This window comes from Sus scrofa, chromosome 6 (assembly GCF_054392235.1).
Source record: "Sus scrofa isolate SSC_HxYL_T2T_F1_AM1 chromosome 6, Sscrofa_HxYL_maternal_Yorkshire_Landrace_v2.0, whole genome shotgun sequence".
NCBI classification, from domain to species: Eukaryota; Metazoa; Chordata; class Mammalia; order Artiodactyla; family Suidae; genus Sus; species Sus scrofa.
In genome coordinates this window covers 92,719,852-92,734,228 of record NC_139388.1, presented here as the reverse complement: position 1 = coordinate 92,734,228, position 14,377 = coordinate 92,719,852, and the positions used below count along the sequence as shown (strand labels likewise).

General features: G+C 61.8%; 1 protein-coding gene across 50 annotated transcripts in view; it reads left to right on the top strand.

Annotated features, from left to right (window-relative positions):
• ADGRB2 (adhesion G protein-coupled receptor B2) overlaps positions 1-12,930 on the top strand; it is a 37,394-nt gene extending 24,464 nt beyond the window's left edge. For 6 of the 50 annotated variants that reach the window (XM_084959012.1, XM_084959005.1, XM_084959004.1 and 3 more), the window contains 17 exons: positions 180-516; positions 885-990; positions 1,168-1,211; positions 1,466-1,592; positions 2,041-2,144; positions 2,252-2,354; positions 3,053-3,203; positions 3,386-3,455; positions 3,813-3,879; positions 4,018-4,103; positions 6,560-6,731; positions 7,040-7,135; positions 7,431-7,470; positions 8,139-8,755; positions 11,445-11,480; positions 11,782-11,880; positions 12,440-12,930. In XM_084959012.1, the coding sequence (XP_084815138.1) occupies positions 180-516; positions 885-990; positions 1,168-1,211; positions 1,466-1,592; positions 2,041-2,144; positions 2,252-2,354; positions 3,053-3,203; positions 3,386-3,455; positions 3,813-3,879; positions 4,018-4,103; positions 6,560-6,731; positions 7,040-7,135; positions 7,431-7,470; positions 8,139-8,755; positions 11,445-11,480; positions 11,782-11,880; positions 12,440-12,625 (2,441 nt within the window). In that variant the 3' untranslated portion in view covers positions 12,626-12,930. Of the gene's footprint in view, positions 1-179; positions 517-884; positions 991-1,167; positions 1,212-1,465; positions 1,593-2,040; positions 2,145-2,251; positions 2,355-3,052; positions 3,204-3,385; positions 3,456-3,812; positions 3,880-4,017; positions 4,104-4,408; positions 4,508-6,559; positions 6,732-6,922; positions 7,136-7,430; positions 7,471-8,138; positions 8,756-11,444; positions 11,481-11,781; positions 11,881-11,980; positions 12,038-12,439 lie in introns of all 50 variants that reach the window. The other 44 variants (XM_084959008.1, XM_084958989.1, XM_084958988.1 and 41 more) reach the window with 14 other exon arrangements.
• Positions 12,931-14,377: the final 1,447 nt, after the last annotated feature.

The window sequence follows — 14,377 nt, the reverse complement described above, 5'->3', positions numbered from 1 at the left end:
GCCCTGTCTCTCCTCTTCTAACCCCTTCTTTGTGTCCCTCTCTCCGTGTCTCTCCCTGTACCCACCTCTGTGTTTGTACCAACCTTGGTGTCTGCACCTGCCTTCCTGCTGACTACCCGACACCTCTCTCTTCCCCCGTGACTGTCCCCTCTGTTTCTGCCTCCGTCTCACCCCTGCAGTGATCAGCATTCAGCGCGAGCCCGTCTCGGCTGTGTCCAGCGACATCACGTTCCCCATGCGGGGCCGCCGGGGCATGAAGGATTGGGTGAGGCACTCAGAGGACCGCCTCTTCCTCCCCAAGGAGGTGCTCAGCCTCTCCTCCCCAGGGAAGCCGGCCGCATCTGCGTCAGGGGCAGCAGGCAGCCTGGGCAGGGGGAGAGGCCCGGGAACCGTGCCTCCTGGCCCAGGCCACTCCCACCAGCGCCTCCTCCCTGCGGACCCCGAAGAGGCCTCCTCCTACTTTGTGATCGGTGCTGTGCTCTACCGCACCCTCGGCCTCATCCTGCCCCCGCCCAGGTGAGTCCCTGGGAGGGGTGGATGGGGGGCAGCTGAGGGTCCCGGGAGGCCTGGGTAAGGGAAGGAGGGCTGGACCTGAGCTGACCACGGAGAGATCCATCTGCAGCCTCGGGGACCCCCTTGCCTGGCTCTGGACACAGGCGCTTCTCAAAGACCTGTGCGCAGCTCTTAGAGGCCCAGGGGAGATCCTGGGGGTATTGGCCTGAGCTCTGGACCTCACCCAATGTCCTGGGCCCCACTGAACTCTAGGCCTTCCCTGGCCTTGGTCCCACGGTAGCCTCCTCCTCCCGATCCAAAAGCACCTTCAGGGTTCCTGACTGGGTCCGAGCACCTGCTGGCAGGAGCTGACCTCAGGTTCTGTCCCCCAGGCCCCCGCTGGCTGTCACATCCAGGGTGATGACAGTGACCGTGCGGCCCCCCACGCAGCCGCCAGCTGAGCCCCTCATCACAGTGGAGCTCTCCTACATCATCAACGTGAGTGGGGGCCCTGGGTAGACCCCAGCAAGGGCAGCCAAAGGCCTCTCTGAGGGGGAGGTCGTCTGCCCTGACAGTAGGCTGACCTGGGCGGGGCCTGCCATGGCAGGCAGGTCAGATGATGGCCAGAGGCTGAGCGCCCCACTGCCCACTGCACCCACGTCTTCTGTTCCCCAGGGCACCACGGATCCCCACTGTGCCAGCTGGGACTACTCCAGAGCGTGAGTTGGGCAAGGGCTCTCTGTGGGAAAGGGCTGATCCTTCAGGAGGGGACGTTCTGCCTGGAAGCCCAGAGGGAGGGTTCCTTGTCACTATCCTTGGCCTGAGGGATCCAGGGCAAGTCCTGGGCCTCACATGGCCTGTCTCTTGGTTGTGGCCTTGCCCTGGGTCTCACCAGTCCCTGGGAAGTGGCCAGCACTGGGGGTAGGGCTGCAGAGCTGGGCTGGGGCTCACTCCCCCTCTTCCCCTACCCAAGAGACGCCAGCTCAGGGGACTGGGACACCGAGAGCTGCCAGACCCTGGAGACCCAGGCAGCCCACACCCGCTGCCAATGCCAGCACCTGTCCACATTTGCTGTGCTGGCCCAGCCACCCAAGGACCTGGTGAGTGGGAGGGAAGGGCCGGGCTGGGCAGGAGAGGGGGCGCCTGGATTGCCAGCGGCCATCTGCGATGGTGTTGGCGGGGACCTAGGTGGTCCCACGTGGCGTCTGAGTAGGTGTACTTGTGGGCTTGCACGTGGAAGTCTGTGCCCCCTGGGATGGTGCTCTCAGCGATGACATGCAGGGGTGTGTGGCAGCAGGTGATTGCATGCACGTACGCACACATGTGTGGCTACTTGTGTGCAGAAGAATGTGGGTGACAGCATAAATATGCATCCATGTATGTGACTGAGTCTGCTCCTCGCGTGTGTGAATGCCATCATGGTGAGTCCCTTTCTGTGCATGAGTGTGAGACAGGGGCAGGTGCAGTCTTTCCTAGACAGGATGCGGGGAGGGCGAGGGCACCCCTGCAGTTGCCCTCTCCCAATAACTCTCTGACCCTCTACCCCAGACCCTGGAGCTGGCCGGCTCCCCCTCTGTCCCCCTTGTGATCGGCTGTGCTGTGTCCTGCATGGCGCTGCTCACTCTCCTTGCCATCTATGCTGCCTTCTGGAGGTAGGTGGGATGCCTGGTGCGGGGGAGGGCCAGGCGGGAGGTGGCCGGCCACCACAGATTGGGCAGGACAGCCAGCTCCTCTGTCTCTGCCCACCGTGCCCTCCCAGGTTCATAAAATCTGAACGCTCCATCATCTTGCTGAACTTCTGCCTGTCCATTCTGGCATCCAACATCCTGATCCTTGTGGGCCAGTCGCGGGTGCTGAGCAAGGCAGGTGCAGGCTCACAGGGGTGCCGGGGTGTGAGACTGGGGCGAAGGCGGGAGGGCAGAGGGTGTTTGCAGGTGCCAGTGCGTGTATTCGTGTGTATGAAACTTAGGTGACAATGTGTGTCGGCGCCGGAGCCGGGTGTTGGGTGAGGGTGTGCGGGGGCGACTGTGTGTGTGAGCACACACGAGGGCATTGGGAGGGGGCATGTGTACTCCAGTGACGGATGTCTGTGTACATCTGTGAGCGTGTACGTGAGCCGAGCGCCTGTGTTCACACGTGTTGGGTGGCATCTGCAGCCACGTGGGAGCCCGAGCAAAGCCTCTTGCCTGTGTCTGATCTAACAGTGCTGGCTGTGCCTTGTGCGCCTTCGGCCTTCCGTGCATAGTGCCAGGTGCCAGGCGCCAGGCCTGCCCGGCCGTGACGTAGCAGGTGCTCTAGTTTGCCCCCTCCCTGCCAGCCCCGTCTGCGCGTGGGCAGCCTGCCCGCCCGCCTCCTGGATGCCGAATGCCATGTGCATGTCACCGGGCCTGTGTCGTGCTGTGTGTGGGTGCAGGAAGATGGGGGTGCCTGGCAGGGCTCTGTAGGGGGCGGAGCTCGGGTGGGCAGCCGTGGCAGCGCCCAGCGGCGGGCGTGGGAAGCCTGGCGCCTCCTCCCGGGGCAGCTGCTCAGGGCCACGCCCGCCCTCTCCCTCTCCCTGCAGGGCGTGTGCACCATGACAGCCGCCTTCCTGCACTTCTTCTTCCTCTCGTCCTTTTGCTGGGTGCTCACGGAGGCCTGGCAGTCCTACCTGGCTGTTATTGGACGGATGCGCACCCGCCTTGTCCGCAAGCGCTTTCTCTGCCTGGGCTGGGGTGAGCAGGGCCCAGGCTGGACCCTGTCACTGGGCCTTGGGGGGCAGGGGAAGACAGTAGACATTCATCTTTGGCCCTGGTCCCACTCTTTGGGCACAGGGGTCAGCTGGGCTGGGGGTCTGGGAGGATGAGGGACCCCGAGGACAGGCGGCCATCTCACTCTGGCTCCTCCGCTCCCCCAGGTCTGCCTGCCCTGGTGGTGGCCGTGTCTGTCGGCTTTACCCGCACCAAAGGATACGGTACATCCAGCTAGTACGTGGGCCTCCCGGGGAGAGCAGGGGTTGGGGGGTGGTTAGTGGACCTGATAGGGCTCTGGGCTTCTCAGCCTGCCCTCCTGGCCCATGCCTGCTGTGGGACTTTGGGCAAATTCTCCCCGTCTCTGAGTCTCAGTTTCCCTGATTGTAAACGGATGTGTTGGGATTGGATAGTCTCAGAACCATTTAGCTCAGGGATCAGCCTTATTTGACCCCGGGGATAGCCCCAGGGCTTGGGTCAGAGGGGAGATGGAGGCGGGGTGGGACCTGGTCGCTCAGGGAGCACCGAGGGATGGAGTTTGAGGGTGAGAGCGCGCCCACTGGGAGTCTGATACCCCGTTTCCCCCCACCCCAGCTGCTGGCTCTCTCTGGAGGGTGGCCTGCTTTATGCCTTTGTGGGCCCTGCGGCTGTCATTGTCCTGGTATGTGCCCCTTCGGTGTCCTGGGAGGGGCGGGGCCAAGGGGAGGGGCATCTGCCTCCTCCCCCGGGGCTTCCCCTGCCAGGAGGGCCCCTGGTGATCCTGTTCCCCACCCCGCCCCGCCCCCTTCACCCGCCCCAGGTGAACATGCTCATTGGAATCATCGTCTTCAACAAGCTCATGGCTCGCGATGGCATCTCAGACAAGTCCAAGAAGCAGAGGGCCGGGTAAGGGGACAGGGGTCTCTGTGACGCGGCCTCATGGGACGTGATGTAGGGAGGGAGGGCCGAGGCCACTCTTGGAGGCTCAGGGCCTGATGGTGCAACCGGGGCTCCCTGACCTCGGTGCATCAAGGGTGCAGGCAAGGTGGGCACCTGGTGTGCTCGGCTGCAGCCCCTCGCCCACCCTAACCCGCCTCTCTCTCTCTCATCTGCCCTCCCCCTCCCACCCCACTCGGGGCTCATGCTGCCCCATCTCCTCCCACTTCCCATGTGTCTCCCCCCTTCTCCCATGTCTGTGGCGCCCCCCCGAGGTCGGAGCGGTGCCCCTGGGCCAGCCTGCTCCTCCCCTGCTCAGCGTGTGGAGCGGTCCCCAGCCCCCTGCTCAGCTCAGCCTCGGCCAGGAACGCCATGTTAGTTGTGCCCCCGCGGGGAAAGGGGGGGCGGGCAGGGGCTAAAGAAGGGGGGGCAGTGGCTGTGGTGGGGGGAGGAGGGATGTCAGCCCAGAGTCCGGAGAGCTGGCCCTGCCCACTGCCACGCGCTCTCAAGGGCTGGGCATTGTGGTGGCGAAGGGGCCCCAGGGAGCGAATGTCTGTGCCTTTCGGAAAATGCTAGATTCCTGTGCCCACCCCTTGCTCCCCGTCCCGTTTCCCCCCCACCCCCACCCCGGCTTATGTTTTATCCAGGCACAGCCATGCACTCCTTCCTCCAGCCCCAGCCTACAGAGGCTCATAGAATCTTCAGCCCTTAGAATTTTCGAGCCCATAGAACCTTAGAATTAGAACGATAGAATCTTAGAATAAGACAATCAGAAGCTAAGAATGTTAGAATGAGTGAATCATAGAGTCTTGTCATCTGTCATAGAATCTGAGACGTAGAATTTCAGAGGCATTGAATCTCACAATCAGTTGGAGGACAGAATCTTGGAGGTAGGGAATTATTTCACCGAGATGTCCCCTGGCAGCTGCGACTCTTAAAATCCCAGACGCACAAGAGTAGAATGAATGCGTGAACCCACCAAGGCTTCAGGCCCAACCGTCCCCACTTCCACAGGGCCGGAAAGCCATCTGAGCCTCCCTGACCCAGTGGGGGCCCAGCTTCGTCTTGCACACCTCTAGAGTCAGGGAGCTCCCTGCCTTGGGGAGGCAGCTGGCCCCATCTCTGGAAGCTCCACGTGGGCGAACGCTCCCTCGCACTTGGGCTGCCGTCTGCCTCTGACCCAGTCTCTCAGGGCGAGCAGTTAGGAGCTTGGTCTCAAGAGGTGGCCAGGTTGGGTTTGCATCCCGCTCTGTCTCTGTCTGTGCAGCTGGGCACACTAACGTCCTCATCTGTGAATTGGGGTAATAATCCCCATGCCTGTTTGTTGGAGTTGTTTTGGTCACAGTGTGACTAATGTGTGTAAAGTGTTCGCTGTGGGGCCTGGCAGAGGATTGGTGGCTAATCTTTGGTAGCTCTTCTGACTGTCGTGAGGTCCTCTCTTTAGTCTTGGCTCTGCCCCCAGGGCCGGTGGAGACCACTGTGCCTGCCTCCTGCCAGGCTCAACAGCCCCAGACCGCTCTTCTGAGGGCAGATCTTGGCCCCCTGCCTGTGTCTCTGCCTTGTCCAGAGCTGTGCAAACCCCCGTCTGACTCTCCCACTGGCAGTGTTCATGAGACAGGGTGGGTTGGGTGTGGCACCTGGCCCAGTAGGGCAAGGCTGCCTTACTGTGCCCTCGTGGGTTGGCACTGGTACACGGATGCCAGGGCCTCTCTGCCTTTTTTCCTCTGTCCTCCCTTGTCAAGGAGGCAGGGGATGTGTGGGTTTGGCCCTGACCCTGGCTTTGAGCGTCTGCCCCAGCCACAATCTTTCTGCCCAGGGGCTCTGAGCAGCCCCTGGGAGCTTGGCATCTCCTCCTTGGGCAGCCAAGGGGGAGGAGCCTCTGCCGCCGTGGCCCCCATCTTCTCCCTAAAGATTTGTGCTTTGTGATGTGTGTCCTCCGTCCTCTCTGCCTGTTTAATCTTCCTGTGCGTCTCTGCCCATCTCATTCCCTCTCGCCATGTCTGTCGTCTCCCTTCGTCTCTCTCCCTCTCCTCCCCTCCCAGAGTCTCGGGGGAGGCAGCCCCGGCCTGTGCTTCTGTGCACATTGGGGCTGAAACTCACAGCATCTGTAGCTGTCTGCCTCCTCCTCTCCCACTGTTTCTTTCCACCTTCTCCATCTCTGCCCCCTGATGCTGCCTCTGGCTCTCCCACTGTGTCCGTGTCTGTCCCTCCCATTTCTCCTGGTCCCCCAGTTTTTTGCTGTCTGTCTTCGTTCTGTTTCTCTGCCTCCCGCACCTCAGCCCCTCTCTGCTTGGGGACATTACTGAGGTCTTGACATTTGGGGCCCTGCCGGGTTGGGGCAGCTTCAGGGCCCCCGACTGCCTGCAGGCCCAGGCTCAGCCCTGTCCCCTGGAGCCACCCTGACAGACCCTCTGCCTCATCCGCAGGGCCTCGCTCTGGAGCTCCTGCGTGGTGCTGCCCCTGCTGGCGCTCACCTGGATGTCCGCCGTCCTGGCCATGACAGACCGCCGCTCCGTCCTCTTCCAGGCCCTCTTTGCTGTCTTCAACTCTGCGCAGGGCTTTGTCATCACGGCTGTGCACTGCTTCCTGCGCCGAGAGGTGGGCTGGGCCTCTCCTGCCCCTGTCCGCCCCCAACCACGCCGGTCCCTCGCTTCTCCCCACTGCACAGATGGGGAAGATTGAGGCCCCGACCAGGCCCCAAGCTGGGCATCCCTTGCTGTGGAAGCTGATAGCCTGAGCGGCCTTGACCTCGGCCTCTGCCTCCTGGGGCTCCTTCTCCCCTTTGCTAGGCTGGATGCGCTTCTTTCCTTCCACACCCGCCTGGGTGCCTGGGGTGGGAGGCAGAGCCAGCTGTGGCCAGGGGCCCTGTGGTGGCCTCAGGCCCAGCGGGCACCTGCCGCCCCCAGGTCCAGGATGTGGTGAAGTGCCAGATGGGCGTGTGCCGGGCTGATGAGAGTGAAGACTCCCCCGACTCATGTAAGAACGGGCAGCTGCAGATCCTGGTGAGTGAGGAGGCCTGGGCAGGGCACAGGTGGGTTCTGGGTGCCACCTCCAGCCCGCTGCCCTAGACCCCTCACCTTCCCCATCCATGGCAGGGAAGGGACAGAGACCAGGTTTGATTCAGGCTCAGCCACTGACAGCTGGGGCTGGCAGAGACCATGCCTGGGGCCCCTCTGCTCTTGTGGGCAGTGTGCTGTGGACGAAGCCTCTGGGTGGGTGGGGGAGGCTGAGTGCCCCCCACTCCGTGATACATGGATTCTCTCTTTGCCTATCTTTTCTCTCCCTCTCTGCCTATAGTCAGACTTTGAAAAAGATGTGGATCTGGCTTGTCAGACAGGTGAGTGTGCCAGGGCAGAGCCAAGAATGGCCCCAGAGAATGGCGAGAAGGGGGGGCCCCAGCCCCATCATGGGAGGCCCTGACAGGCGTCTGGCTGCTGGGTCCAGCTGTAGAGGCAGACAGCCCTGGGTTGGCTGTGAACACCCCTCGCTGTAGGACTTTGCGCAAAGAGCATGCCCCTGGAGTCTCAGTGAACTCACCTGTACGGGAGAGATGGCTGTCCTTCGGGGCGGGGGGGGGGAGCCTTCAGTGAATTAGGAGATATCAAGTGCCTGGCAGGGTGCTCGGCGCAAAGGGGCTGCTCTATCTTTGTGTCCATTCCATGATTCTTACCAGCATCTCCTTCAAGTTCTGCCTCCCGGGGAGGAACTGCCCAGGGAGCGGGGAGGAGCAAGGCCCTTTGGCAGCCTTGGAGCTGTGGGGTCAGAGGTCAGGACCTGCACCCAGGCCCTGTGGGAGCTGGGCCTTGGCTCTGTTCCTGGTCCTGCCTTCCTGGGAGCCTCTGGGATAGCCTCCTTCTCAACACCTGTGCTAACCGCGTGCCATCACTCCAGGCCCCCTTTCTCCCGCCGTCCAAGCTCAGAGGCTTGGTGCCTGCCTGGCCTGGGCAAGGGCATCTGGGGGCGTCTCCCTCCCCTGGACTTACCTTCTTCCACTCCCGCCCCCAGTGCTGTTCAAGGAAGTCAACACTTGCAACCCGTCCACCATCACGGGCACCCTGTCCCGCCTGTCCCTGGATGAGGACGAGGAGCCCAAGTCCTGCCTCGTGGGTCCCGAGGGCAGCCTCAGCTTCTCGCCACTGCCTGGCAATATCCTGGTGCCCATGGCAGCCTCGCCGGGGCTGGGGGAGCCCCCGCCCCCCCAGGAGGCCAACCCCGTGTACATGTGTGGGGAGGGCGGCCTGCGGCAGTTGGACCTCACATGGCTGCGGCCGGCCGAGCCGGGCTCCGAGGGGGACTACATGGTGCTGCCCCGGAGGACTCTGAGCCTGCAGCCCGGCGCGGGCGGAGGTGGCGAGGATCCCCCGCGGGCTCGGCCTGAGGGCACCCCTCGACGGGCCGCCAAGGCGCTGACCCACACCGAAGGCTACCCCAGCTTCCTGTCTGTGGACCACTCGGGCCTGGGGCTGGGCCCTGCCTATGGGTCTCTACAGAACCCCTACGGGATGACCTTCCAACCGCCCCCGCCGACACCCAGTGCCCGCCAAGTGCCCGAGCCAGGGGAACGCAGCCGGACCATGCCCCGCACCGTGCCTGGCTCCACCATGAAGCTGGGCTCCCTGGAGGTGAGGGGCTGTCAGCAGGACTTGAGGGTGGGACCCCTGCCCTGTGTGCCTGAGTCTCTCTGAGTCTCAGGCAGCAGCTGGGAAGGGACAGCTGGCAACTCCTGCACAAAGTCCTGGGGAGCATACCCACTGGGCATTTCTCCTCCCTTCGTGCCCACGGCGGCTCCAAGGGGATCCTGGCTTCTCTGAGCTCCTCAAATGGGCTTGGACCCCACGTGCTGAGGGTGCCTGCTCACGCTTGCCTTTGTGCCTGCTTTGGGGTGACCGGTTAGGATGGGCCCTCCTTTAAGGGGCCTGTGGCTGAGGCCTGGTGCTGTATTGCTAGGGAAGCCTCATCGCCAGGGCCGAGCGCCTGGCCTCCGGGCCCCGCAGACCTGAGTTGGGATCTGGGCACTGCTGGCAAGCGGTGAGATCAGGAGCATTATCTCCCCACTGAGACCCTTCGCCTTAATCTCTCTGAGCCTCAGTTTCCTCCTTTGTAAAGTGGGGAATGTAGCAGCCTCTTGGTAGACTCATGGCGAGGACTGATGGACTAGTGTTAACACATTTATCTCTGTGTGGAGCAGATGGAAAGTGCTAGATAATTGGGGATTGCTGCTGCTATCAGCCCCTGGCACTGCCTATAGGCCTGTGGTAATTGCCCCCGTCTTCTTGAGCAAATGTAAGCCCCTCTCTTTCCCTGCCTGTGTGTTTTCTGTGGCTCCCCCACCTTCTCTCTGGCCTCCTTAGGCCTGTTCCCTGCAGGGGATCAGTTGCAGCAAGCAGGTGGTGGTGGCCTCCTGTAGACCTCTAGAATATTCTAGAACTTTCCTTAGAGGAATGCGGGGGGGGGGCGGGCGGTGGATGAGGAAAGGGGCAGGAGTCACAGCTCAGACACCATTGGCTGCTCACGTTCGGCCCCAGAAACCTGCTCCCCATCCTCCGCACAGAGAAAACTAAGTTAGCAGCTAGAAGGTCTGCAAGTTTAGTTTTTCTCCCAAAATGTGTCTTGAACATTTGGTGCCTGCTCCTGCCACAGATGGCAGAAACAGGAAGGCATCACAAAGACAGAAAACGCGACACAGGCACCGGGGAGGGGAGTGCTCAGCGTGGCAGGTTTTGTTCTGTGGACACCTGCCCATGCTTGGGCCACCGAAGAGGGGCCAGCGCTGGGCTCCTTGTGTGGGAGGTAGCAATAAACGTGGCAGCGTCTTAAGGGGGTCAAGAATGACGTCCAGAATTCTGGTGTGGGCAAGTGTGATGGGGCGGGGGCGGAGGAGCGAGTTTAGAGCAGTGGAACTTGGAGTCTGTTTAGTCGGGCGTAGCCATGTGTACATGCCCATGGGCATCAGGGAGCAGGGAGAGGCGTCCCGCTGCCTCCAGAAAGTACAGTGTGGCCAGTAACAGAGGGGACACGTGTGCACATGGTGAAGGGCAGGGGAGGGTCCAGGGCAGAGTGAGAAGGGCCTCGAGTTGCAGAAGCCGGGGTGGTTGGTGGAGAAAGAGCAAGCAGGGAGGTGGAAGGACCTGGGGAGGGGGGTCACAGATGCCAGTGAGTGTGGGTGCAGGCCGGGGACTTGGGAGGTCTAGGTGATGGTGTTAGGGGCATCCTTGAAGCCTATGGGACCAGTCCTTCTTCTCCCTGGACTTCAGTTTCCCCAGCGTTAACTGGCAAAAGTTGGTCTGTGGTCTGGTGCTCCCGGGCCAACATTCTGACCTTAAGGCCTCCCTCTCCAGCCTCACTGGAGGCTTTGTAGGGTGCTGGGGCCTTAAAGGTGGCCTTGGGTAAGTGAGGGCCGGGAGAGGCGTGAAGGAGGGAGGCCAGGGAGGCAGGGCCAAGTTCAGCAGGAAAAGGAGCAGGATGTGGTCCAAGGCAGGTTTCTGTAACCCTGCGTCCTCTATTTGCAGGAAAAGCGGAGGTTTCCAGGGAGAGAGGAGCCTGTTGGTGGCAGAGAGGATGGGGCAAGATTGGGCAGGACAGAGGGGTGGAATCCAGGGCTCGGAGGAAGGAGGGTCTGCCCTGTGATGCCCTGGGGGATCTGTGTCCTTGCCACGTTGGAAGTCTGCATGGCGACATGTGGCCTGTGTGTCGTCAAGCTCTACGCTTGTGTCAGCTTGTGTGCCCCTGGTGGGCGTCTGCCTCAGGCTGTGGCATGTGTGTGTGTGGCAGGGGTGGCAGAAATTGTGGGCCTGGGGCCTGAGCCACGGGCCTGTGGCGATGTGGCATCTTGGTGTCTCCTTTCCCAGGCCCCAACCTCGTTTCCACAGCCTCAACGGCTGCCCTTTAGGGAATTCTTAACTCCTGGGCCTGAGTTGGGGGAAGGTGCAGTGGGCAGGTCTGGGGGACCAGATTTTCCATCTCCTAAAGCCCCTGCACGTGGTAAAAAAATGTCCTTCTCAGAGTTCCCATCGTGGCGCAGTGGAAATGAATCTGACCAGCAACCATGAGGTTGCAGGTTCAATCCCTGGCCTCGCTCAGTGGGTTAAGGATCTGGCATTGCCGTGAGCTGTGGTGTAGGTCACAGACACAGCTTGGATCTGGCGTGGCTGTGGCTGTGGCACAGGCTGGCAGCTACAGCTCTGATTAGACCCCTAGCCTGGGAACCTCCATATGCCGCAGGTGTGGCCCTAAAAAGACAAAGGACAAAAAAAAAAAAAAAAAAAAAAAAATTTCCTTCTCCTTCACTGTCTCCTTGTTGCTCTTTCCCAGAGAAAGAAGTTACGGTATTCAGACTTGGACTTTGAGGTGAGTGCTACAGCGTGTGTACATATGTGTGTGTGTGTGTGTGTGTGTGTGTGTGTGTGTTGGGTTTTTGGGGTGGGGATTGGGGTTTGTGTCCCTGGAGGGTCCCCTCCTAAAATCAGCTCAAGCCCTGGTGAAGAGTCTGCCCCCACGACATCCCCTCACCACCCATGCCCATAGCTCTGTTGGGGGGAGGAAGAGCCAGGCCTTGTCCTGGAGGGGCCAGCAGTAGGCAGGGATGTGGGGACCCAGGTTGCCGAGTGCCCTGCACGGAGCTCCGCCTCTGACACCCCGTGGCTCCCAGAAGGTGATGCACACCCGGAAACGGCACTCGGAACTCTACCACGAGCTCAACCAGAAATTCCACACTTTCGACCGCTACCGCAGCCAGTCCACGGCCAAGGTGAGGGCTCCGCTGGCGACTGCCCCTGCCCTGAAGCTCAGGGCCTGAGCCGGCGCAGTGGCCCCTGGGGTCCTACCCTGACCCACGGCCCCCGTTGCAGAGGGAGAAGCGGTGGAGTGTGTCCTCGGGTGGGGCGGCCGATCGGAGCGTGGCCAGCGTAAGTGCCCCCGGCCGGGTGGGGGTGAGGTGAGCTCCGAGGCCCTCGTTCCCTCCCCGCCCTCTTCCCTGGCCTGGACCACCCCAGCCCGCCGCACCAAGGGCCTGCCCATGGCATAAGTGACAGCCTGGGGTTTTCAGGAGGTTGGGGGCTGTTGGTGGGAGGTTCCACCAGGATCTTGAGGAGACAGTCCCAGGAGGCCACCCTGAGTCTAGGGGCCAGGAACCCAGCCCTGAAGCCAAGCAGATCCAAATTTGAACCCACTGTGGCATTTGATGGCTCAGTACCTTTGGGCCTCACCAGCCCTCCCCGGGCCTCCTCAGTTTGTTCCACTGTGCAGTGAGTGAGCCCCTATTGGCCCATCTCCACGGGCCCTTCCCGCTCCCCCCCGCCCCCCCGCAGGAGAAGCCTAGCCCAGGGGAGCGTCCTGGCTTATCCCAACAACGGCGACATCAGAGCTGGAGCACCTTCAAGTCTATGACGCTGGGCTCGCTGCCCCCCAAGCCCCGAGAACGGCTGGCCCTGCACCGGGCCGCCGCCTGGGAGCCCACAGAACCACCCGATGGCGACTTCCAGACAGAAGTGTGAGTGCCACGCCGGACTGCCCACTGCGTATATAAATATATATATCTCTCTATTTTCACACTCCACTTTGGAACTACCCAGGAGCCAGCGCCCCCTCCCCTTTCCCGAGGGCTGGGCAGGGAGGCACAGTGGACTCAGCCGGGCTGGGGGAGCCAGACACAGCGTGGCCAGGGGGGCCAGGGCCCTTCCCTATTTCTCAGAGGCCTCTCAGCCCCTAGAGCCCCCTCTTCGCCCCCGGCCTGTCTGTCCCTGTCCCGGCTGGGGATGGGGGAGGGGAACTTTGTTGGGAATAAACTTCACTCTGTGGATTTTGCTGCTGAGCTGTTTGCTTCTCCCAGGGGAAGGTCCAGCCCTGGGACCCCCAGCTTTGTTCTTGTGTCTCTGTGGTTCAGCTCGCTTGGTCTCATCAAATTGTGATGGGGTCAGGCTGGCCCGATTGGGAGGGTTGGCCTGGGCTCTGACCCCAATCTTTGTCCCTGCCTTCCTGAGAGACCCTGCGCATACCCTCCCCCTGTTGGGGCCTGGAGTAAGCACATGGGGAGTGGGGGGGTGGCCCTTGGAGCAGGACTTCCCCAGTGGCTGCCTTTCACTGGGACCCAGAGGCCAGACTGCTTGGACAGGAGCCCAGGCAGAGCTTAGTGACCTCAGTTTTCCCCTCCGTGCAGTGGAGCTGGTAGCAGTATACCTCACAGGGTTGTTAGGAGGATGGAACACATTCACACATGTAGAGCGCTGAGCGAGAGCCTGGCACAGAAGGAGTTCTTTAAGTATTAGCTGGTGTCCAGGGCATGCGGTCTCATGCTGTGCTGTGTGCTAGGAGCTCCACACACTTGGTCCCCAGCCCCTTGCAGCAACCTTGCTGGAAGGTTTTAGGTGGCCGATTTTGTAGATAAGAAAATGAGGCCAGAGATGGGAAGTGACTTGCTCAAGGCCACAGTCAGAGGCAGGGCTAGGACCTCACCATCATTAGTGCCTCCCCTGGTAGGACCAGAAGCCTGAGCTCAACTTCCTGGGACCTGCCTTTCGGGGCCACAGGGCAGTGGCTGGGAGCTGGGTGGTGGGGGAGCCTTAGGTCCTAGGGCTCAGGGTGGGTGTGGAGTGGAGGGGCCAGGCTGGCTTGGTGCCAGAGAGCAAGGGTGGGAGATTCATTGTGGGGCATAGTTGTCACACACGCGAGTGGATCCTACCCGGTTCCCAGAAACACACAAAGAGAGCGTGTAGGATCGGTGTGGAAACGTCTTGCCGTGGCTGTTCTGTGGTCCGGCAGCTGGAGTGAGGAGGCTGTAGGTGCAGCTGCTGGTCTGGTGATTTAGCAGTACAGCCATCTCTGAATCCCTCGCCAGGGACTCCGAGACACAGTCGCAGGTCCGGGGAGAGCGGACCGTCTCTGGGGGTGGACATGTCAGAGGGAGGGGTTAGGTTCCATAGGAGCCTGGATAGGGGAGAAAGAAGGGACTGGCTGCTGGGGTGGGGCTGGGGGTCACAGCTAATGGCCCCCTGGAGGGGCTGCAGGAGGGATGGCCATGGTGGTAGAGGCTCCCTCAGTCTCCTCTGAATCCTGCCAGCTGTGGGCCTGGTCAGAGGAGGGAGCAGGTGCCCGGCCCCCAGGTGGTCACTCATCACCTGGGCCTCCTCCCCTCAGGCAACTCCAGCACCTACGGGTACAAAGTACTCACTCAGACACCACCTCACTTGAGTCTGCAAGGTAGGTATTGGGACTCCCCCATTTTGCAGATGAGAAGATCAAGGCTGAGA